Below are 23563 nucleotides of genomic sequence, written 5' to 3' on the forward strand. Positions count from 1 at the left end.
CTTTGATCATTTTTCTGCCCACTTTTGAACTGGGGAACCTTTCAAGTGTGAAACCAATATGATTACCACTGCACTACAGAAACCCTGCACTTTAATACTGAACAACAAATGTGCATCATTCAATTCTACCTCGCACTTAAATGGACAAATTTTGATATTTCTGCTTGGTTTCAAACAGGGGACTTTTTGCATATGAAGCAAACATGATAACCACAACACTACATAAACACTGTGCCAGTATCTATAGGGGCACAAGTGAATCCCCAGTTAATTCCCACCATCTGCATACAATTAAACACAATTAATATACAATTAACAACATGGACCCACCATTCTCCACTGTTACATGCAATTCGCGACGCCCCATCACAGCGCTCCTTTGGCCATCTTCCAACAATAAAAGCCACCAACAAAACCTTTCCATAACATCTTTATCCAAAAACACACTCAATTATAAAAACAGAAATGAACTGTTCATCCTTGTGCATTCCCTTCGTGCCTGTCTTGCGGGTGCCTTTACCTTCTTAGTGCTCTACTCAGTGATATCCCGATGATTGCAGCATGGTTGGCGCAAGGCAGCTGACTTCCACTGGGGAGACTGCAGATGACCTTTCAGAACAATCTCGAGCAGCTCTGGGCCTTGACAGCCCAGTTTCACACTGCACCACCTTGGCAAGGGTGGCAGTGATCTGGGCTGGGCTGGCTGGCTGTGAGGCAACAGCAAGGGAACTGGCGGAGTGGCAGTAGTGGAAATGTGAATGCTGTCATCCTGAGAAAGGACAGCAGGATTGTGCTCCATAATACCATTGCAACTCCCACAGGGCAACACCTTAGCAATCCTAGTAATTTGTTGCAGGAAAGATTGCTGAACTGCCGTGAGAGCCTGCAAGACATGATGGCAGCAGCCTGAGCCTGCACGACAGAACACATGGATCTCATGACCTCCATCTGAGCTTCCACTGCAGCACTGAGACTTTAGGTGGCTTCTGCTTGTGCCACAATGGAGATTGAGACAGCAGCCACCTGACGCTCCTTCGCTGTTAAGTCTGCTAGTGCAGTCATGGACTTGGCCACCACTTCCACTCTGGAAAGGATGGCCTCCTAGCTCTGCACAATTCCCTGTGCCACATTGGAGTTGTACTCATCAATACTCTTTGATAGTGACAGGAGACTGTGGCAGGTTTGCCAATGCTCATCAGCCTTCTCCTGTATGCCGCCCCATCAAAGTTCTCATCTGAATCCCCTGCAGCAGATCACATCTATGACCTCGCCCTCCGATGAGCTGGTATACGTGCCATCCATGCCCCAGCCTGGCTGAAGCCCACTTGTGACTGGTGATTCACCATGTGCAGATCCTGACTCTATACCAGCCTCTAAGCTATGCACAGTGTCGCACAGTGTCAGTATCTGAGCTGGTGGCTGCGAGTGTCAGATCAAGTGATGATGCTTCCTCATCACTGGGGTGGATTTGCTCTCTGTCTTCCTCCTGGGTATGCTGTGACTGTCCAAACGGGAATTCTAGGGTGCCTGAAACCATAAAAACAGAAGGGGAGGGTTGGGTTGAGGGAGTGGGGTGGGGCGGAAAGCAGGAGTTCCATGGTTACACCATCTGCAGCCTTCACTCATGCCAGCTCTCATGATGAGGATGAGGAGGGAGTTGAGAAGGTGCAAAAGGCAGTAAATTACCATAATCCTTTTGGTTCTCAGTGACGCCGGATGCTGCTGGATCTGTGGCACCTAGCCCCATGGTTTACAGTACCATCTCCTCTGTTGGGCTGAGTAGATGGAATCGTGGCAGCACCCCCACTAGTCTTCTGCTGCTCCCTCTCCTGTTATGGGCAACGTTGTCCTGCAAAAGAAAGGGCAGAATGTCAGTGATTGTGTGGCACTGTGTTTGGGTGATGTGCCTGCCATAGCTGAATAGCTGGAGGTTTGTGGAGGCAGCGAGACGTGGGTGTGAGGCTGGCATCAGTGGAAGATGTATGTAGATGAGGTGGAGTATGTGAGTGTTAGATGTGAGTGTTGCTGGGTGAGTGATGGGGGCGTGGTGCATTGAGCAACATGAGAGGCTTGTGGTTTGGTAAGCATGACAGGTGCTGTAAAGATGCATTCTCTGATCTTGACCACGCGTGTGAGGTCATTATACTCATTCCAGTGTAGCTGCCAGGTTCTCAGGGCCAGACTCCAGGCATTTACCTCCCTTGCCACCTGCTCCCACTCCCTTTGAAGTGTCTGACATAAGTGTCTCCTCGCCCCCTGCGAAGACATGGCCTCTCTCCTTAAGACCATTTCCAATGCCAGCGCCTCTAGTGCAGCTTCCCTTTAGGAGCTGGAGGCTAGTGGAACACATGCTAGCCACACATGCACTTAGACCTCCTGTTCTGTGTGCGGACAGCCAGCAGTTCGGGTCGTGCAGGGTTGTAAGCAACAAAATTTATGCGCTCCCGCTTTCTACCGGAACCAACAATCCTTGTGGCTGAAAACTGGCGCAAACCAATCTTTTAGCCCATAAGGTCCTGCATTCCTGTATTTATAATCTTCAGTGCGAAGAGAATTTTGCTGTAATGGATAGCTCAGGCTTGTATTTTTTGTCTTGTTGAAAGAGTGAGAGTGACAGGCAATGCAGTAATTAAATAAAGGGTTCATCAGCAAGGAAGACTGCTATAAATCAGGAAATGGAAGGGAGAGAGGAACTCAAGAAAATTACAATCACCAGGGAAGTGGTACTGAGCAAATTGTTGGAGCTGTGGGCTGATAAGTCCCTGGGTCCTGATAGACTTCATCCTAGGGTCAAAGAAGTGGCTAGTGAGATAGTTGATGCGTTGGTTTTACTTTTCCAAACTTCCCTAAATTTGGGGAAAGTTCCATTAGATTACCCTGTTGCGGTAAGACCAGGTGAAGGCTGAGAGAACCCTAGACCCCTTTCTCACCTGGTCGTAACAATGTTATAGTAGGGCACTTAGAACCATTCAAGGTAATCAGGCAGAGCCAACATGGTTTTGTGAAAGGGAAATCATGTTTAACCAATTTATTGGAGTTCTTTGAAGAAGTAACATGTGCTGTGGATAAAGGGGAACCAGTGGATGTACTATATTTACATTTCCAGAAGGCATTTGATAAGGTGCCACATCAAAGGTTATTGTGGAAAATAAAAGCTCATGGTATAGGGGTTAAATAGTGGCGTGGATAGAAGATTGGCTAGCTAACAGGAAACAGAGAGTAGACATAAATGGGTCATTTTCTGGTTGGCAAGATGTAACAAGTGGTGGGCCGCAGGGATCAACTGGGGCTCAACTTTTTACAATTTATATAAATGACTTAGATGAAGGGACCGAAGGTATGGTTGCTAATTTGCTGCTGGCACAAAGATAGGTAGGAAAGTAAGTTGTGAAGAGGACATAAGGAAGCTACAAAGAGATATGGATAGGTTTAGTGAGTGGGCATAGATCTGGCAAATGGAGTACGATGTGGGAATATGTGAAACTGTCCACTGTGGCAGGAAGAATAAAAAAGCTTATTATCTAAATGGTGAAAGATTGCAGAGCTCTGAGATGCAGAGGGATCCGGGTGCCCTAGTGCATAAATAGCAAAAGGTTGGTATATAGTTTCAGCAAGTAATTAGGAAAGTTAACAGAATGCTGTTTGTTTATTGCGAGGGGAATTAAATACAAAAGTAGGGAGGTTATGCTTCAGTTATGCAGGGCATTGGTGAGAACACATCTGGAGTACTGTGTACAATTCTGGTCATCACACTACCAGAAGGATGTGGAGGCTTTGGAGAGGGTACAGAAGAGGTTTACCAGGAGGTTGCCTGGTCTGGAGGGGATGAGCTATGAGGAGACGTTGGATAAACTTGGATTGTTTTCACTGGAACGACGGAAGTGGAGGGGCGACATGATAGAGGTTTACAAAGTTATGAGTGGCATGGACAGAGTGGATAGTCAGAAGCTTTTTCCCAGGGTGGAAGAGTCAGTTACTAGGGGACATAGGTTTAAGGTGAGAGGGGCAAAGTTTAGAGGGGATGTGCGAGGCAAGTTTTTTACACAGAGGGTGGTGAGTGCCTGGAACTTGCTGCCGGGGGAGGTGGTGGAAGCAGGTACGATAGCAACGTTTAAGAGGCATCTTGACAAATACATGAATAGGATGGGAATAGAGGGATACGGACCCCGGAAGTGCAGTAGGTTTTAGTTTAGACAGGCATCAAGATCGGCGCAGGCTTGGAGGGCCGAATGGCCTGTTCCTGTGCTGTACTGTTCTTTGTTCTTTCTTTTGTTCTTTGTTTACTGGACTAATACCTGGAATGGGCGGGTTGTCTTATGAGGAAAGGTTGGACAGGCTAGGCTTGTATCCGCTGGAGTTTAGGAGAGTAAGAGGACTTGTTTGAAACATATAAGATCCTGAGGGGTCTTGACAGGGTGTATGTGGAAAGGATGTTACACCTTGTGGGAGAATCTAGAACTAGGGGTCACTTTTAAAAATAAGGGGTTGCCCATTTGAGACAGAGATGAGGAGAATCTTTTCCTCTCAGAGGGTTGTGGGTCTTCGAAACTCTCTTCCTCAAAAGGCAGCAGACGCAGAGTCTTTGAATATTTTTAAGGCAGAGGTAGATAGTATTCTTGATGAGCAAGGGGGTGAAAGGTTATTGGGGGTAGGCAGGAATGTGGAGTTCAGATTACAATCAGATCAGCCATGATCTTCTTGAATGGCGAAACAGGCTTGTGGGGCCAAGTGGCCTACTCCTGCTCCTAATTCGTATGTTCGTAAAATAGCAGGAGGCAATCAAATGAATCTGTAATAAAAACTAACATCTCATTAAATTGACTGCTGACTGCTGAAGGGTTTGCAGAATTTTTTTACGGTGCCAATGGACAACTGAGTTTTATAGATTGTCACACTTTACACAAGAACATATGAAGTAGAAGCAGGAGTAGGCCATTTGGCCCCTCGAGCCTGTTCCACCCAATTCGATACGATCTTGGATGAGCTTCTACCTCAGCTATACCATCTCACACTATCTCCATATTCCTCAATTCATTTAGTATCCAAAAGTCTATCACTCTCTGACTTGAATATACTCAATGCTAAAGTATTCATAGCTCTCTGGGGTACAGAATTCCAAAGGTTCACAATCCTTTGAGTGAAGAAATTTCTCCCCATCTCAGTCCTAATTGGTCGACCCCCTTACTTTGAGACTGTGACCTTGAAAGGGAAACATCCTCCCAGCATCAACCCTGTGAAGTCCCTTAAGAATTTTGCATGTTTCAATGAAATTACACCTCGTTCTTCTAAATTCTGGGGAATATCGACCTAGTCTATTCAATCTCTCCTGATAAAATAATCCCAGGGATCAGTCTAGTGAACCAACTTTGCAGTCCCTCCAAGGCGAGTACATCCTTTCTTAGATAAGGAGACCAAAACTGTACACAGTTTTCCAGCTTTGGTCTCACAAAGACGCTTTACAATTGCAGTAAGACTTGCTTACTCTTATACCCCAATCTCTTTGTAATAAAGGCTAACATACCATTTGCTTTTGTAGTTGCTTGGTGTATCTGTGTTAACTTTGTGTCATTTGTGAACCCAGGCCCTTCTGAATACCAGTCTTTCACCATTAAAAAATATTCTGCTTTTCTATTTTTCCAACAAATTCGATAACTTCACATTTCTCCCCATTATATTCCATCTGCCACACTGTTCACTCGCTTAAACTATATATTCTTTTGCAGCTTCTTTGTGTCCTCCTCACAGCTTACTTCCTCACCTAACTTAGTCTTATCACCAAACTTGGATACGTCACACTCGGTTCGCTCATCTAAGTGATTGATATAGATTGTAAATATCTGAGGCCCAAGCACTGATCCTTGCAGGACCCCACTAGTTACGCCCTGCCAACCCAAATATGACCCGTTTATTCCTACTGTCTGTTTTCTGTCCATTTACCATTCCTTAATCCATGCTAATATATTATCACCCATCCCATGAGTCCTAATTTTGTCTAATCCCTCTTTCGTGACATCGTATTGAACACTTTTTGAAAATCCAGTGACACCACATCCACTGATTCCCCCTTATTCCCCCATATTAATTACAACCTCAAAAACTCTTAACAGATGTGTCAATCACAACTTCCCTTTTATAAATCCCCATTAAGTCTGACCAATCATATTATGATTTTCTAAAGCACTCTGTTATCACTTCCTGAATAATAGATTCTTGCCTTTTCCCTACTACTGATGTCAGGTTAACTTGTCCATGTTCCCTGTTTTCTTTCTATGCTTTCTTAAATAGCGGGGGTTATGTTTGCTACTTTTCAATCCACGGGGATCATTCTGGAATCTAGGGAATTCCAGAAGATCAAAACAAATGTATACACTATCTCTGTAGTCACCTCTTTCAAAACCCGAGAATGTAGGCCATCAGTTCCAAGAGATTTGTCGGCTTTTAGTCCGATTAATTTCTTTTGTACCATTTCTTTACTAATACTAATTTCCCGAAGTTTTCACGAGACCCTTCATTCCTCACTACTTCTGGAATATTTTTTGTGCCTTCTACTGTGAAAGCAGATACAAAGGGCCAGATTTTCAAAGTCGGTTAAGAGTGGAAGTAGGTGCCCGCACGATTTGAAGATTGCATTCTCGGAGGTCAGCACCGGGTCCTGCCGCCTCCCGAACATGAAACTATTTTTAAAGGGACGTCGGGAGGGAAGAAACTGCAAGCCTGCACGCCTCCAATTAATTGCCTGTTGAGCTCATTGTGGAGCTCATTAACAGGCTAGTCAGCAGCAGTTTGGGATTTTCAATGGAAGGGCAAAGGGAGGATGCCTGGCAGGGTTTGGAAGATGTGAACAATGTGAAGGGCCATGAGGGCTATGGGAAGGGCTGCTTAACATGATGCAGAGATCCAAAATATATCTCAGTTTTTCCAAAAGTGCCACAGAGTAACCATTGCTGCTGCAACAAGACTTGCTTTTCTCAGTGGTGAGTGGTGGGAATCTGGAGAGGGACGTGAAGCTGCTGGCATCACTGGAGCAGATGGGGTTGGCAGGGGAAGGCCTGTGAATTCAAAGCCCAGCTGAGGGAGTTCAGATGGGAACAGGTTACTCTGACATTGGACAGAGCAGCCAGGATGAGCTTCAGCAGACGCAAACTCCTGGACAGCGTGAGGCCTGAAGAGCACAGTCGGGGGTGCAAGGGGAAGAAGACGCTACCCAAGACTTCGAGTTTACCACCCACCTGCAAATGACAGAGCGCCAGTGCCGCAGGAGGCTATTCATATCCAGGTGATAGTCTCGTGCCTTTGTGCTCTGGTCCACAATGACCTGAGGCCTCAAGTCCCCCATGGCAGTTTCCTACCTGCAGCCATCAAGGTCACCATCGCCCTGAATTTTTACACAACCGGGTCATTCTAGCGATCATCTGCAGACCTAAGTGGCATCTCGGGTCAGCAGCTCATTATGCCATCAGGCGGGTCACAGATGCCATTATTCTGGAGGGTGGGGGAACTATATCCACTTTGGCATAGATGGGCCGGTGCAGGAACAGAGGACTTTGCTGCCCTCGATGAATTCCCTCAGGTCCGGGGAGTCACTGATTGCACGCATTTAGCCATTAAGGCACCGATAAGCCAATCAGTCAGATTCCTGAACAGAAAGGGTGACCATTCATTGAATGTTCAGCTGGTCTGTGACCACAGGAAGTGAATCTTGCACACAAAAACAAGAAATGCTGGAACCACTCAGCAGGTCCGGCAGCATCTGTGAAAAGAGAAGCAGAGTCAACGTTTCGGGTCAGTGACCCTTCTTCGGAACTGACAAATATTAGAAAAGTCACAGGTTATAAGTAGGTGAGGTGGGGGTGGGGCAAGAGATAACAAAGGAGGTCGAGATTGGACCAGGCCACATAGCTGACCAAAAGGTCACGGAGCAAAGGCAAACAATATGTTAATGGTGTGTTGAAAGACAAAGCATTAGTACAGATTAGCTGTTAATAAGTGAATCTTGCATGTCTGCGCATGGTTCCTGGGCAGCTGTCATGACTCCTTTATCCTGCAAAAGTACCAGGTGCTGCACCTCTTCAGGCCCACCTCCAGACTCCGTGGGTGGCTGCTGAGGGATAAGGGTTATCCCCTAAAGAGGGGGCTCCTGACCTCCGTCCAAACCCTAGACACAGATTGAGAGAGGCTGTGCAACCAGAGCCACGTCCTAACACGGACCTGCATTGAACAGATCATTGGCCTCTTGAAGATTTGCTGCCCTGACCAGTCAGGTGTTGCCCTCCAGTACGAGCCAGCCAGAGTGTCTTGTATCGTGGTCGTCTGCTGCATCTTGCACAACATGACACTGCGAAGAAGCCTGGAGATGGTTGAAGAGGAGGAGTTGGAACACCACTCAACCTCGGAGGAGGACTGGGAGGAGGAAGAAGAGGAGGAGGTAGGGATCGATCAAGAGGTGGCCAGCGCCCAGGCAGTGGAGGATGCCTGTCAACGCTGTCCGAGACCTCAGGGCAAACTGCAAGCTGACATGGCAGCAAGGGCCACACTGATTTAGCAGCGCTTCACCTGATCACCCTCAACCCCTTGTGGCTGATGACGCCACAACTCACCTTCCAGCATACAGAGCTATTTCACCACCATGACCCTTAACTGCAAGGTCTCATTGGCAGCCATGCAGACTGAGGATTCTTCTGCCAACATTGTCCAACATCACAAGGCATGGACACAGAATTTTCTCAGGGCCCCACGTCCCTGCCAACCACCCCACAATACTATGTCCCCCTTCTGAGATGAGACATCAACAACACACCTGTCAGAGTGATGACATAAAGAAGTTATATTGTGATGCCAACAAAGTAACACAGATGTAGACAATAGCACCCATGTGATGCATTAAGTGAATTCAGTAGAGTGGTGCCTTCCTCTCCCTACCACTTCTATGGGTGCTCCCCTGTGGCAGAAGATGTCTCCAGCTGAGATGTCCTTGTCTTCCATCATTGTCTTGGAGGTGTCCATGGGGGCTCCTCCACAGGCTGCTGGGCGTGCATCATTTCAGGGGCTGCCTCTGTCACAGGGCCTGAGCACACAGATGGCTCCTGAATCGGAGGGGGTGAGGGGGCGAGGGACTGAAGAGTGATGCCGATGTCCTCTGAGGAGTGGCTATGATCATCTCAGCCTTTTCCTGGCGCCCGTTGATTTTGGATGAGGCCATTGACTGGGACGCAGCTGGCATCTACTCCGAGCACCTCTGAGCCATCAGTGACAGAGGCGGCGGCATAGTGGAATTGTCATTGGACTAGTAACCCAGAGACCCAAGGTAATGCTCTGGGGACATGGGTTCAAATCCCACCATGGTAGAAGGTGGAATTTGAATTCAATTAATAAATCTGGAATTAAAAGCTAGTGTAATGATGGTCATGAAACTGTTGTCGATTGTCATAACAACCCATCTGGTTCACTAATGTCCTTTAGGGAAGGAAATCTGCTGTCCTTACCTGGTCTGGCCTACGTGTGACCCCAGACCCACAGCAATGTGGTTGACTCTTAATGCTCTCTGAAATGGCCCAGCAAGCCACTCAGTTGTATCAAGCCACTACAAAGTCAATAAGGAATGAAACCGGACGGACCACCCGCCATCAACTAGGCAACAGAAACGACAACGGCAAACCCAACCCTGTTGACCCTGCAAAGTCCTCCTTACCAACATCTGGGGGCTTGTGCCAAAGTTGGGAGATCTGTCCCACAGACTAGTCAAGCAGCAACCTGATATAGTTATACTCACTGAATCATATCTTACAGACAATGTCCCAGATTCCGCCATCACCAATGCTGGATATGTCCTGTCCCACCGGCAGGACAGACTCAGCACAGGTGGCAACATAGTGGTATACAATTGGGAGGGAGTTACCCTGGGAGTCCTCAACATCAACTCCAGACCCCATGAACTCTCATGGTATCAGGTCAAACATGGGCAAGGAAACTTCCCGCTGATTATCACTGACCGCACCCACCCAACCCCCCGCCCCCTCAGCTGATGAAACAGTACTCCTCCATGTTGAACACCACTTGGAGGAAGCACTGAAGGTGGCAAGGGTGCATAATGTACTCTGGGTGGGGGACTTCAATGTCCATCACCAAGAGTGGCTCGGTTGCACCATTACTGACTGAGCTGGCTGAGTCCCAAAGGACATAGCTGCTAGACTGTGTTGCAGCAGGTGGTGAGGGAACCAACAAGAGGGAAAAACATACTTGACCTTGTCCTCACCAATCTGCCTGTCGCGGATGCATCTGTCCATGACAGTATTGGTAGGAGTGACCACCGTACAGTCCTTGTGGAGACGTCCCGTCTTCACAATGAGGATACCCTCCATCGTGCTGTGTGGCAGTACTACCGTGCTAAATGGGATAGACTTCGAACAGATCTAGCAACTCAAAGCTGGGCATCCATGAGGTGCTGTGGGCCACCAGCAACAGCAGAATTGCACTCAACCACAATCTGTAATCTCATAGCCCGGTATATCCCCCACTCTACCATTACCATCAAGCCAGGGGATCAACCCTGATTCAATGAAAAGTGTAGTAGGGCATACCAGCAGCAGCACCAGGCATACTTCAAAATGAGGTGTCAAGCTTGTGAAGACTCAACCTAGGACTACTTGCATGCCAAACAGCATATGCAGCATGCGATAGACAGAGCTAAGCGATCCCACAACCAACGGATCAGATCTAAGCTCTGCAGTCCTGCCACGTCCAGTCGTGAATGGTGGTGGACAATTAAACAACTGACAGGAGGAGGTGGCTCCACAAATATCCCCATCCTCAATGATGGGGGAGCCCAGCACATCAGTGCGAAAGATAAGGCTGAAGCATTTGCAACAATCTTCAGCCAGAAGTGCCAAATGGATGATTCATCTCAGCCTCCTCCTGAAGTCCCCAGACTCACAGATGCCAGTCTTCAGCCAATTCGATTCACTCCACGTGATATCAAGAAACGACTGAAGAAACAAGATACTGCAAAGGCTATGGGCCCTGACAACATTCCGGCAATTGCACTGAAGACCTGTGCTCCAGAACTTGCCGCGCCTCTAGCCAAGCTGTTCCAGTACAGATACAACAATGGCATCGACCCAGCAATGTGGAAAATTGCCCAGGTATGTCCTGTGCACAAAAAGCTGGCCAAATCCAACCAGGCCAATTATCGCCCCATCAATCTATTGTCGATCATTAGTAAAGTGATGGAAGGTGTTGTTGACAGTGCTATCAAGCAGCATTTGCTTAGCAATAACCTGCTCAATGACACTCAGTTTGGGTTTCGCCAGAGCCACTCAGCTCCTGACCTCATCACAGCCTTGGTTCAAATGTGGACAAAAGAGCTGAGTGGCAAAAGAGGTGAGGTGAGAGTGACTGCCCTTGACATCAAGGCAACACTTGACTGAGTATGGCATCAAGGAGCCCTAGCAAAACTGGAGTCAATGGGAATCAGGTGGAAAACACTCCACTGGTTGGAGTCATACCTAGCGCAAAGGAAGACGGTTGTTGGAGGACAGTCATCTCAGCTGTAGAACATCACTGCAGGAGTTCCTCAGGGTAGTGTCCTCGGCCCAACCATCTTCAGCTGCTTCATCAATGACCTTCCTTCAATCATAAGGTCAGAAGTGGGGATGTTCACTGATGATTGCATAATGTTCAGCACCATTCATGATTCCTCAGATACTGAACCAGCCCGTGTAGAAATACAGCAAGACTTGGACAATATCCAGGCTTGGGCTGATAAGTGGCACATATGATTTGCGCCACACAAGTGCCAGGCAATGACTATCTCAAAGAAGAGAGAGTCTAACCATCTCTCCTTGATATTCAATGGCATTAAAAAGAACAAAGAACAAAGAACAGTACAGCACAGGAACTGGCCATTCGGCCTTCCAAGCCTGCGCCGGTCTTGATGCCTGCCTAAACTAAAACCTTCTGCACTTCCAGGGTCCGTATCCCTCTATTCCCATCCTATTCATGTATTTGTCAAGATGCCTCTTAAACGTCTCTATGGCACCTGCTTCCACCACCTCCCCCGGCAACAAGTTCCAGGCACTCACCACCCTCTGTGTAAAGAACTTGCTTCACACATCCCCTCTAAACTTTGCCCCTCTCACCTTAAACCTATGTCCCCTAGTAACTGACTCTTCCACCCTGGGAAAAAGCTTCTGACTATCCACTCTGTCCTGCCGCTTATAACTTTGTAAACCTCTATCATGTCGCCCCTCCACCTCCGTCGTTCCAGTGAGAACAATCCGAGTTTATCCAACCTCTCCTCATAGCTAATGCCCTCCAGACCAGGCAACATCCTGGTAAACCTTCTCTGTACCCTCTCCAAAGCCTCCACGTCCTTCTGGTAGTGTGGCGACCAGAATTGCATGCAATATTCTAAGTGTGGCCTAACTAAAGTTTTGTACAGCTGCAACATGACTTGCCTATTTTTATACTCTATGCCCCGACCGATGAAGGCAAGCATGCCATATGCCTTCTTGACTACCTTATCCACCTGCGTTGCCACTTTCAGTGACCTGTGGACCTGAATGCCCAGATCTCTCTGGGTCTGCATTAGACCTTCCAAAATGCATTACCTCACATTTGTCTGAATTAAACTCCATCTGCCATTTCTCCGCCCAAGTCTCCAACCGATCTATATCCTGCTGTATCCTCTGACAATCCTCATCACTGTCCGCAACTCCACCAACCATTGTGTCGTCAGCAAACTTACTAATCAGACCAGCTACATTTTCCTCCAAATCATTTATATATACTACAAACAGCAAAGGTCCCAGCTCTGATCCCTGCGGAACACCACTCATCACATCCCTCCATTCAGAAAAGCACCCTTCCACTGCTACCCTCTGTCTTCTATGACCGAGCCAGTTCTGTATCCATCTTGCCAGCTCTCCTCTGATCCCATGTGACTTCACCTTTTGTATCAGTCTGCTATGAGGGACCTTGTCAAAGGCTTTACTGAAGTCCAAATAGATAACATCCACTGCCCTTCCTTCATCAATCATCTTCGTCACTTCCTCAAAAAACTCAATCAAATTAGTGAGACACGACCTCCCCTTCACAAAACCATGCTGCCTCTCGCGAATAAGTCCATTTGTTTCCAAATGGGAGTAAATCCTGTCCCGAAGAATCCTCTCTAATAATTTCCCTACCACTGACGTCAGGCTCACCGGCCTATAATTTACTGGATTAGCCTTGCTACCCTTCTTAAACAAAGGAACAACATTGGCTATTCTCCAGTCCTCTGGGACCTCACCTGTAGCCAATGAGGATGCAAAGATTTCTGTCAAGGCCCCAGCAATTTCTTCCCTTGCCTCCCTCAGTATTCTGGGGTAGATCCCATCAGGCCCTGGGGACCTATCTACCTTAATGCTTTGCAAGACAACCAACACCTCCTCCTTTTTGAGAATGAGATGACTGAGACTATCTACACTCCCTTCCCTAGGCTCATCATCCACAAAGTCCTTCTCTTTGGTGAATACTGATGCAAAGTACTCATTTAGTACCTCGCCCATTTCCTCTGGCTCCACACATAGATTCCCATCTCTGTCCTTGAGTGGGCCAACCCTTTCCCTGGTTACCCTCTTGCTCTTTATATATGTATAAAAAGCCTTGGGATTTTCCTTAATCCTGTTTGCCAATGACTTCTCATAACCCCTTTTAGCCCTCCTGACTCCTTGCTTAAGTTCCTTCCTACTGTCTTTATATTCCTCAAGGGATTCGTCTGTTCCTAGCCTTCTAGCCCTTACAAATGCTTCCTTTTTCTTTTTGACGAGGCTCACAATATCCTGCGTTATCCAAGGTTCCCGAAACTTGCCAAACTTATCCTTCTTCCTCACAGGAACATGCTGGTCCTGGATTCTAATCAACTGACGTTTGAAAGACTCCCACATGTCAGATGTTGATTTACCCTCAAACAGCCGCCCCCAATCTAAATTCTTCAGTTCCTGCCTAATATTGTTATAATTAGTCTTCCCCCAATTTAGCACCTTCACCTGAGGACTACTCTTATCCTTATCCACAAGTACCTTAAAACGTATGGAATTATGGTCACTGTTCCCGAAATAATCCCCTACTGAAACTTCGACCACCTGGCCGGGCTCATTCCTCAATACCAGGTCCAGTACGGCCCCATCCCTAGTTGGACTATCTACATATTGTTTCAAGAAGCCCTCCTGGATGCTCCTTACAAATTCTGCTCTATCCAAGCCCCTAGCACTAAGTGAGTCCCAGTCAATATAGGGGAAGTTAAAATCACCCACCACTACAACCCTGTTACCTTTACATCTTTCCAAAATCTGTCTACATATCTGCTCCTCTACCTCCCGCTGGCTGTTGGGAGGCCTGTAGTAAAGCCCCAACATCGTGACTGCACCCTTCCTATTCCTGAGCTCCACCCATATTGCCTCGCTGCATGACCCCTCCGAGGTGTCCTCCCGCAGTATAGCTGTGATATTCTCCTTAACCAGTAATGCAACTCCCCCACCCCTTTTACAATCACTGAATCCCCCACTTTCAACATCCTAGGGGCTACCATTGACCAGAAACTGAACTGGAGTCGCCGTATAAATACCCCCGTGGCTACAAGCGCAGGTCAGAGGCTCGGAATCCTGCGGCGGGTAACACACCTCCTGACTGTCCAAAGCCTGTCTACCATCTACAAGGCACAAATCAGGAGTGTGATGGAATAATCTCCAATTGCCTGGATTGGTGCAGCTCCAACAACACTCAAGAAGCTCGACACCATCGAGACAAAACAACCTGATTGATTGGCACCCCATCTACAAACATTCACTCCCTTCACCACCAACGCACAGTGGCAGCAGTGTGTACCATCTACAAGATGCATTGCAGCAACATGCCAAGGCTCCTTAGACAGCACCTTCCAAACCCACGACCTCTATCACCTAGAAGAGCCAAGATGGGCCAAGTGGCCTCTTTTTGTGCCTTAAATTCTAAGAACAAGGGCAGCCGTTGCTTGGGAACACCCCCACCTGCACGTTCTTCTCCCAGCCACACACCATCCTGACTTGGAACGATATCGCCATTCCTTCACTGTTGCTGGGTCAAAATTCTGGAACTCCCTTCCTAACAGCACTGTGGGTGTAACTACCCCATAGGGACTGCAGCGGTTCAAGAAGGCGGCTCGCCACCACCTTCTCAAGGGCAATTAGGGATGGGCAATAAATGCTGTCCTAGCCAGCGATGCCCAGATCCGATGAACAAATAATTAACACTGAGCGGTCAATGCTGTAGAGTGTTCCACTCTTTCTGTGCATATCAGCATAGTGCTCCTGCATCTACTCAGAGTGGTGCTCTCCTGGAGGTAGCCCAATCCCTCAATGAAGGAGCTCATGCAATCGAGTCCGAGTCATGACAAAGCACATGCGCTGCATGGACTTCTCCATTGCCTGGCCATGCTCCTCAAGGCCTCAGGGAACTCCGACAAACAGGAACTTAACTTCCTCTGGTTCTCGAGGAAGGCCCTCCTTGTTTGTGACACCCGAGGCCCAGCGTCTTTGCCCAGGGAAGAATCGCTGCATCTGTCCTCCATCCTCTGAGGGGGACTGCCCAAAGCTGACTCTGCTTCACCTTCCTCCTCCTACTGCTCATGCATGTTGAGATTCACTCAGTGCTCCTCTTTCTACGTTACTCTGTGGCCAACCTGAGGTGCATGTGTCTGCGCTGGTCAACGTGCCGTGCTATGATGTGACCATGCAGGTTCCATGGAGTTTCCGTCTCCCTGGCGAGGATGGCGGTGCCAATTCAGCAGGTCCATTTTGCTCCGCTCTGCAACTGGCTCCGTGGGAAAGACAAGAAAATGGAAATGGGGACTCATCCTACTCAACATGTGCCTCAGCACAACCATTCCCTCAGATCACACATCTTAGCTCCATAGCACACATTGGGCACGGGTCTTCTCCATTTCCTTTACCTCAAGAAAGTGCTATCCAATGACCTGTTGCTCACAGCCTCCTGTCTCGCCATCCCCCACCGTATGCCTTGAGGCCACTCTGGCAATCTCCAGCGCGGAGACCGCCTCCTCCATTGGTGGTAGAGTGTGGAGTTGGACCACTCCACCTCTTGTTCTGGCCATCTCCTGAGCCACCTCCTGTAGGATGAGAGGAGAATGATTCATAAGTAGGCTGCCCTCATCTCTTCCAGCATGACATACACATGGGCTGATGTTCCCCTCAGGAATGTCCCCATCTGAATGTTGCCTCATATCTGAGGGTGGCTGCTGTCTCACTGTTGCAATTGTTCATGTACTCTGACAATGTTAGGGAGAACCATGGACATTTTGTGAGGTCAGCTCGCGTACATTCTGGTGCTTGGAGAGTTGGTGCCAATTGACCTGGTGCTGCTGGCAATTCACCTTACCAGACCGCAAGAGGTCATTGAACCTTTTTCTACACTGTACCCAGGTCCTTCTCATGGGTCCCTGGCTGCTGACCTCCATGGCCACTTCCATCCAAGCCCTCTTGGTCTTTTTGGATGGATTTCTCCGTCCTGAGGCTAGGAAGAACAGCTCTCTCTGATACTGCAGTCAGCGCCTCCAGGCAGGCGTCAGAGAACTATGGTGCCACCCAGGGATGCCAACACAGGCCCTCCGATCTCCCTGTGCTGTATTTCTGAAGGCCATGGCAAGCCCAGTCATGGCTGATTCTTGTCTTTTAAAATTGCCCTCAGTGATCTATTCCCACCTCGAGGCTCCTTTACTACAAGGTTATTAAATAACTCTGTCTCACTGCATTAGATCGCACTCGCACTAGATCTAAAATAGCCATGAATCAAAACCCATGCCTCCCACACCACTCTTTCAAGCACACATTTAACCTTCTAATCTGTTTGTCCAAATGTCAATGTGCACGTGGCTCAGGTATCAATCTGGAGATTATGTGAGTTTCCGTGTTTTAATTTTGATCCTAGTTCCTCAAACTCTGTCAGCAGAATCTCAGTCCTAGTCCTACCGATGTTGGTGGTTCCTACGTGAACCATGAAAACTGGATCTTCTCCCTCTTCATGTTCTTCTCTAGCTGTGAGGAGATGTTCCGAACCCTGGCACAAAGCAGGCAATGCAACCTTCAGAGTTCCTGGTGGTGGCTGCAGAGAACAGTATCTATCTCCCTGAGTACACTGTCCCCTATCGCTACCACATTCCAGTTTGCTTATCACCTTGAGACTTTTCCCTCATCCATACAGGCAGAAAGAACCTCATACCTGTTGGATAAGGGTAAGGACTGAGGTTTCTACAGCATTTCAACTGGTGTCCTTTTACTTGCCTGACTCGCAGGCACACCCTCCTGATCATTAACCAGACCTATACCATTTCCTAACCTAAGGAGTATGACTGCCTCCTGACTCAAAGTATTCGAGTAACTCTCCCTGTCCCTGATGTCCCACCAAGTCTACACCTCGGACTCCAGCTCAAAACTCTGAGCTGAAGCTCCTTGAGATGCAAACACGTACTGCAGATGTGGTTGTCCGGGATCACGATGCTCTCTACAAACTCCTACAAGCTGCAGTTGTGACATACCACCTGCACTGCCATGCTTATACAACTTGTTTTATTTATTTAGTTAATTACATTTTATGAATTTAATCAACTTAGCTTACTTTATTTTTGAAACAAATTACTTGATCTAATTGAAATTATAGTAATGAAATTAAATATTTACCTGTAACTTACCCACACTGCCTCTCCTTGTGCTGTGATGTTACTTTGCAATGTTTTTCTCCCACACTCTTCGAACTCAGTGATTGCCCGTTTCCAGTGCTCCACTTTGCCCTCAGCCTCGCCCTTTTTAGTGCTTTGCTCCATTCTTGGCTCGGCCTTTTCTTGTGCTCCAACAGCAGAAGATATCTGTAGGCTCAGCACAGCAGAAAGTGAGATCTCAGAAGTATTAAGGTGGAGCATGATTTTGGAGATGTGGGGTGTATCAGAGTTCCAGGAATCCTGAGAGAACTATAGTGGAAGGGAGCAAATCTGTGACGAATGTAGAGTTTGGATAGTATAGCATCTCTGTCCAGTGTACACGAGTTTTGAAATTCTGAGAAATTGTCAACAAAACCCTGAAGAGTAGTTGGTGAATTTTCATTCGTCCACAATATGACATCACGACAAAGATCATTTAATATCTGTAATCATGTGGTGGACAAGGTGGTATTGAGATAGAGACAAAGCAAGAGAAAAAGAGAGGAGAGAGAAGTGATGTTCCACTAGCCGCACTGGTGATTGAGAGACTGTGTGTGAGAGAGGTATGGAGGAAAATACTACAATCAGCACCATTTAAGAGTCAAAAATAAAACACTGCGGATGATTCTACCATTTCAGAGTCAATTTAGGGTGGCACAGTGGCGCAGTGGTTAGCACTGCAGCCTCACAGCTCCAGGGACCCGGGTTCGATTCCGGGTACTGCCTGTGTGGAGTTTGCAAGTTCTCCCTGTGTCTGCGTGGGTTTTCTCCGGGTGCTCCGGTTTCCTCCCACAAGCCAAAAGACTTGCAGGTTGATAGGTAAATTGGCCATTATAAATTGTCACCAGTATAGGTAGGTGGTAGGGAAATATAGGGACAGGTGGGAATGTTTGTTGGGAATATGGGATTAGTGTAGGATTAGTATTAATGGGTGGTTGATGTTCGGCACAGACTCGGTGGGCCGAAGGGCCTGTTTCAGTGTTGTATATCTAATCAAACAATCTAATCAAACTGTTATTTCCGAATTGTGTATGTTCAAACCACCTAATCATCGGTAAAGAACAACTAAGTGATGCAAATCGCATGATCCATAGCTGCTTTTATATTAGCCTCAGAGGGATGCTGATGTGTGGGTTTCACATACTCAGTGCCAACCCTAACGCAGGTTTGCTAAGACTGGTTGCTAAGAGGACCATTTGTTTGGATGTCCCAGAAAGTAGACTAAGGGAATCTGTCAAGTTTCCATCAGAGGTTGCTGCTGCGTGTAGAGCATATCGGAAACAAGTAAAAGCACTCCTTTAAGATCAGTTGGTAATTACATAGAATTGCATAGATTATACAGCACAGAAACAAGCTTTTTGTCCCAACCAGTCCATGCAGACATTTACGCTCACTCGAGCCTCCTCCCAACCTTCCTCATCTAACTTAATCAGCATAACCCTCACTTCCCTACTGTCTCATATGCTTATCAAGCTTCCCCCTAAATGCACCGATACTATTTGTTTCAACCACTCTCTCTGGTAGTGAGTTCCACATTCTTATCACCCTCTGGGTAAAAATAGTTTCTTCTGAATTCCCCATTTGATTTCTTGGTGACTATCATATTTTAATGGTCTTTAATTTTGCTCTTCCCCACAAGTCGAAACGCTCTGTCTACTCTATCAAAACCTTTTATAATTTTAAAGACCTCTATTAGGCCACCCCTCAGCCTTCTTCAAGAGAAAAAAAGAGACCAGCCTTCCCTGATAGTTATAACATTATAATTCTGGTATCATCCCTGTAAATCTTTTTTTGCACCCTCTCCAGTGCCTCGACATCCTTTTCATGATATGGTGATCATTACTGTACATAGTATTCCACGTGTGGCCTAAGCAAGGTTCGATACAAGATCAGCATAACTTTGCTACTTTTCATTCCCATTTCTCTCGAGGTTAACCCTTGTGCTTGGTTTGCTTTTTTATGGCCTTATTAACCTGCGTGACTCTACTTTTAGTTATTTGTGTATTTGCTTTTACTTCTCTACCCCATTTAGATTCTTATTTTCCAAATAATATGTAACCTGCTTACTTTTCTTACTGAAATGTAATATCTCACTCTTATTTATGTTGAAATTCATTTTCCAATTATATGCCCATTCTACAAGTTTATTAATGTCTTCTTGTAATTTGTTGCAGTCCTCCTCGGTATTGACTATTCCGCCTCCGCACCGCACCCACCCCTCCCCCCCCACCCCGCGCCAAATTTGGTTTTGTCTGCAAATTTAGAAATTGTACTTTTGATTCCAAAGTCTAAGTCATTAATATAAATTGTGAACAACAGTGGTCCCAGCACTGATCCTTGTGGGACCCTACTTCCCACCTTCTGCCACTCTGAATATCTAGACTTTACTTGTACCATCTGCTTTCTATCTTTCAGCCAACCAGCTATCTATTCTATATATACTCGTCTGCATACTCTGACATTCATTAGTCTATTTTGTGGTACCTTATCAAGGCCTTTTAGAAATCTAGATACATTATTTCTACTACAGTATCGTTGTCTACTCTGTTACCTCTGCAAAGAATTCAACAAGGTTGTTCTTTTAATCTATTTTACTAGCAGTGTAGCTGTGTGCTATACATTATCCATACACTGTAAGATATAAAGTCACAGGTAATTCGAGATAAAAACTGCCATTAAGTTTTGCAGACTCAACAAATGTTCATAAGTGACTTGAGCTGTGCCCTTATGCTTCAGGACACCCATCTGAAGCCCTTGACTAATTACAGCTGTGAGTCTCTGATCATACTTGATCAAGAGTCTGAGTCCTCTATTCTGTACAGTTTCATAATAACTCAGGACCTTATTGCCCAAAGAGTGGTAACATTATTATTTTGCTGATTATGGTTAATTTATGATCATTCGTACCTCAAAATCAAGATCCGAGTACCTCAATCTTTTCCTCTGTGAAAGTAACAAACAAATGAAATTAGTTAACACAAAAGTTTTTGGAAAGGTATTTATTGCATTTATTAATTACATTCCCCCTTCCACTAAGTCACATAAGGTGTCCTTGCACAACGTACCAATTCCTTAGCAGCAGACAGACAACCTGCTGACCACTGGGGATGTGGGTAAGTGGTTAACATCCGTTCCTGATGGTACAGGTGAGACGAAAAGCTCACTGTGCATCCAATTGTCCCACAACATGTTGGAGCAATAAAGCGCACCACCAGATTTAAGATATGTTGACAGGTAACTCAGTGGGAGTTCTACATTTAGCCTTCCTTCTCTTTTTCACTCAGCTTCATCATGAATAGGCCTCCCAGATTGGATTTGTTTGCAACAAGGTTCTGAGTCCCAGCCTTCTGAAGAATATGCCTTAGTTAATCACAATGAGTTCACCGGTCTGCCATAAAACAACATTACAAGGGTGCCTACATGATAAAACCTTGTGGTATTCTGAGCTGTGTAACTTACAGAACAGTAGAATCTGTCTCAAGAGAGCTGGAATACAAAGAGGTGGAAGTTATGTCATAGCTGTGTAGAGCTCTGGTGAGACCCCACCTGGAGTACTGCATTCAGTTCTGGGCACCACACCTCCGGAAGAACACACTGGTCTTGGAGAGGGTGCAGTGCAGATTCACCAGAATGATACCAGAGTGATGAAGGTTAAATTATGAGGATTGGTTGCATAGACTACTCTTGTATTTCCTTGAATGCAGAAGATTAAGGGGTGAAATAATTGAGGGGTTTAAATTGATTAAAGGATTGATAAGGCAGGGAGAAACTATTTTCTTTGGTGACATAGTTCAGAACAAAGTGCCATAGCCATAATATAAGAGCTAGGCCCTTGAGGAATGATGTCAGGAAGCACCTCTTTCCACAAGGCGTAGCAGAAATCTGGAACTTCCTCCTGTAAAAAGCTTTTGATGTTGGGGGGCGTCAATTGAAAATTTCAAAGCTGAGATTACTTAATTGTGCACAGGCATGATGGGCTGAAACCTTCTGTACTGTATCATTTTATAACTCAGTTTTGTCAAGCAAAGGTATTAAAGGTTACGAAACCAAGGTGGGTAGGTGGGAGTTAAGATATCGATCAGCTATGATCTAATTGAATGGTAGAACAAGCTTGAGGGCCGACTCTAGTTTCTATGTTCCGAGAACATATGGTATATACTGAAATATACCAGAATTAAACTCCTTCATGAACTCACGTGACTTTGAATCAAAGCTTGCAGTAACCCTTTGGCTCAAAAGCTTCTGTAGTCCTCAGTTATAAAGAAACACAACCTCATGAGATTGAGTATGTAGAGGTGGGGTGAGTTATAGGGCCAAGCTAAGAGCACATCAGAGTGAGTCAATAACAGAGTAAACAAGAGCAGGGTGAAAATATGGACTTCTAACAATGGAAATCTGGTGAAAGTGGAAATTAGTTGCAGAGGAGGAAGAAAGTGCTAAGGAGAGCAGCTTATAATATATGCAAGTAATATGAACTTTAAAATGGCAGCATAGGAAGGGATAACGAGGTGTCATGACTGAAAGGTCTGGGAATTTCCATCACCAGGTCTTGACTCAAGCAATCACTCTGCTCAGGCAAAGCCACCAACTCACACTACTTGAGCTCAAAATCTCAAACTTGAGAAGGAAATAGGTACAATCTTACACACCAGATGGAGATCATGTCTAACTAACTTGATGTAGTCTACATGGACTTCTGTAAGGCTGTTGATAAGGTCCCGCATGGGAGATTGGTTAAGAAGGTACGAGCCCATGGGATCCAGGGCAATTTGGCAAAGTGGATCCAAAATTGGCTTAGTGACAGGAGGCAGAGGGTGATGGTCGAGGATTGTTTTTGCGAGTGGAAGCCTGTGACCAGTGGTGTACCACAGGGATTGGTGTTGGGACCCTTGCTGTTTAAAGTGTACATTAATGATTTAGATGTGAATACAGGAGGTATGATAAGTAAGTTCGCAGATGACACGAAAATTGGTGGTGTCGTAAATAGTGAGGAGGAAAACCGTAGATTACAGGACGATATAGATAGGCTGGTAAGATGGGCAGAGCAGTGGCAAATGGAATTTAATCTTGAGAAGTGCATTTTGGGAGGACTAACAAGGCAAGGGAATATACATTGGATGGTAGGACCCTAGGAAGTACACAAGGTCAGAGGGATCTTGGTGTATTTGTCCATAGGTCACTGAAGGCAGCAGCACAGGTAGATAAGGTGGTTAGGAAGGCATATGGGATAATTGCCTTTATCAGCTGAGGCATAGAATGTAAGAGCAGGGAGGTTATGATGGAGCTGTATAAAACGCTAGTTAGGGCACAGCTGGAGTACTGTGTAAAGTTTTGGTCACCACACTATAGGAAGGATGTGATTGCACTGGAGAGGGTGCAGAGGAGATTCACCGGGATGTTGCCTGGGCTGGAGCTATGAAGAGAGAATGAAAAGGCTAGGGTTGTTTTCCTTAGAGCAGAGAAGGCTGAGGGGGCATATGATTGAGGTATACAAAATTATGAGGGGCATTGATAAATAGGAAGAAATTTTTTCCCTTAGCGGAGGGGTCAATAAACAGGGGGCATAGATTTAAGGTAAGGGTCAGAAGGTTTAGAGGGGATTTGAGGAAAAAGTTTTTCACCCAGAGGGTGGTTGGAATCTGGAACGCACTGCCTGAAGGGGTGGTAGATGCAGGAACCCTCACAACATTTAAGAAGTATTTAGATGAGCATTTGAAACGCCATAGCAAACAAGGCTATGGGCCAAGTGCTGGAAAATGGGATTAGAATAGTTAGGTGCTTGATGGCCGGCACGGACATGATGGGCCGAAGGGCCTGTTTCTGTGCCGTATAACTCTA

The 23563-nt window shown here is 46.3% G+C and overlaps 1 protein-coding gene across 1 annotated transcript in view; it reads right to left on the bottom strand.

Moving 5' to 3' along the window:
* LOC137347073 (adhesion G protein-coupled receptor B2-like) overlaps nt 1–23563 on the bottom strand; it is a 1240702-nt gene that overhangs the window by 26939 nt on the left and 1190200 nt on the right. The window contains exon 29 of the mRNA XM_068011112.1: nt 20633–20668. Within this exon, the coding sequence (XP_067867213.1) occupies nt 20633–20668 (36 nt within the window). The remainder of the gene's footprint in view (nt 1–20632; nt 20669–23563) is intronic.

This window comes from Heterodontus francisci, chromosome 31 (genome assembly GCF_036365525.1).
Source record: "Heterodontus francisci isolate sHetFra1 chromosome 31, sHetFra1.hap1, whole genome shotgun sequence".
In the NCBI taxonomy this organism is placed as follows: Eukaryota; Metazoa; Chordata; class Chondrichthyes; order Heterodontiformes; family Heterodontidae; genus Heterodontus; species Heterodontus francisci.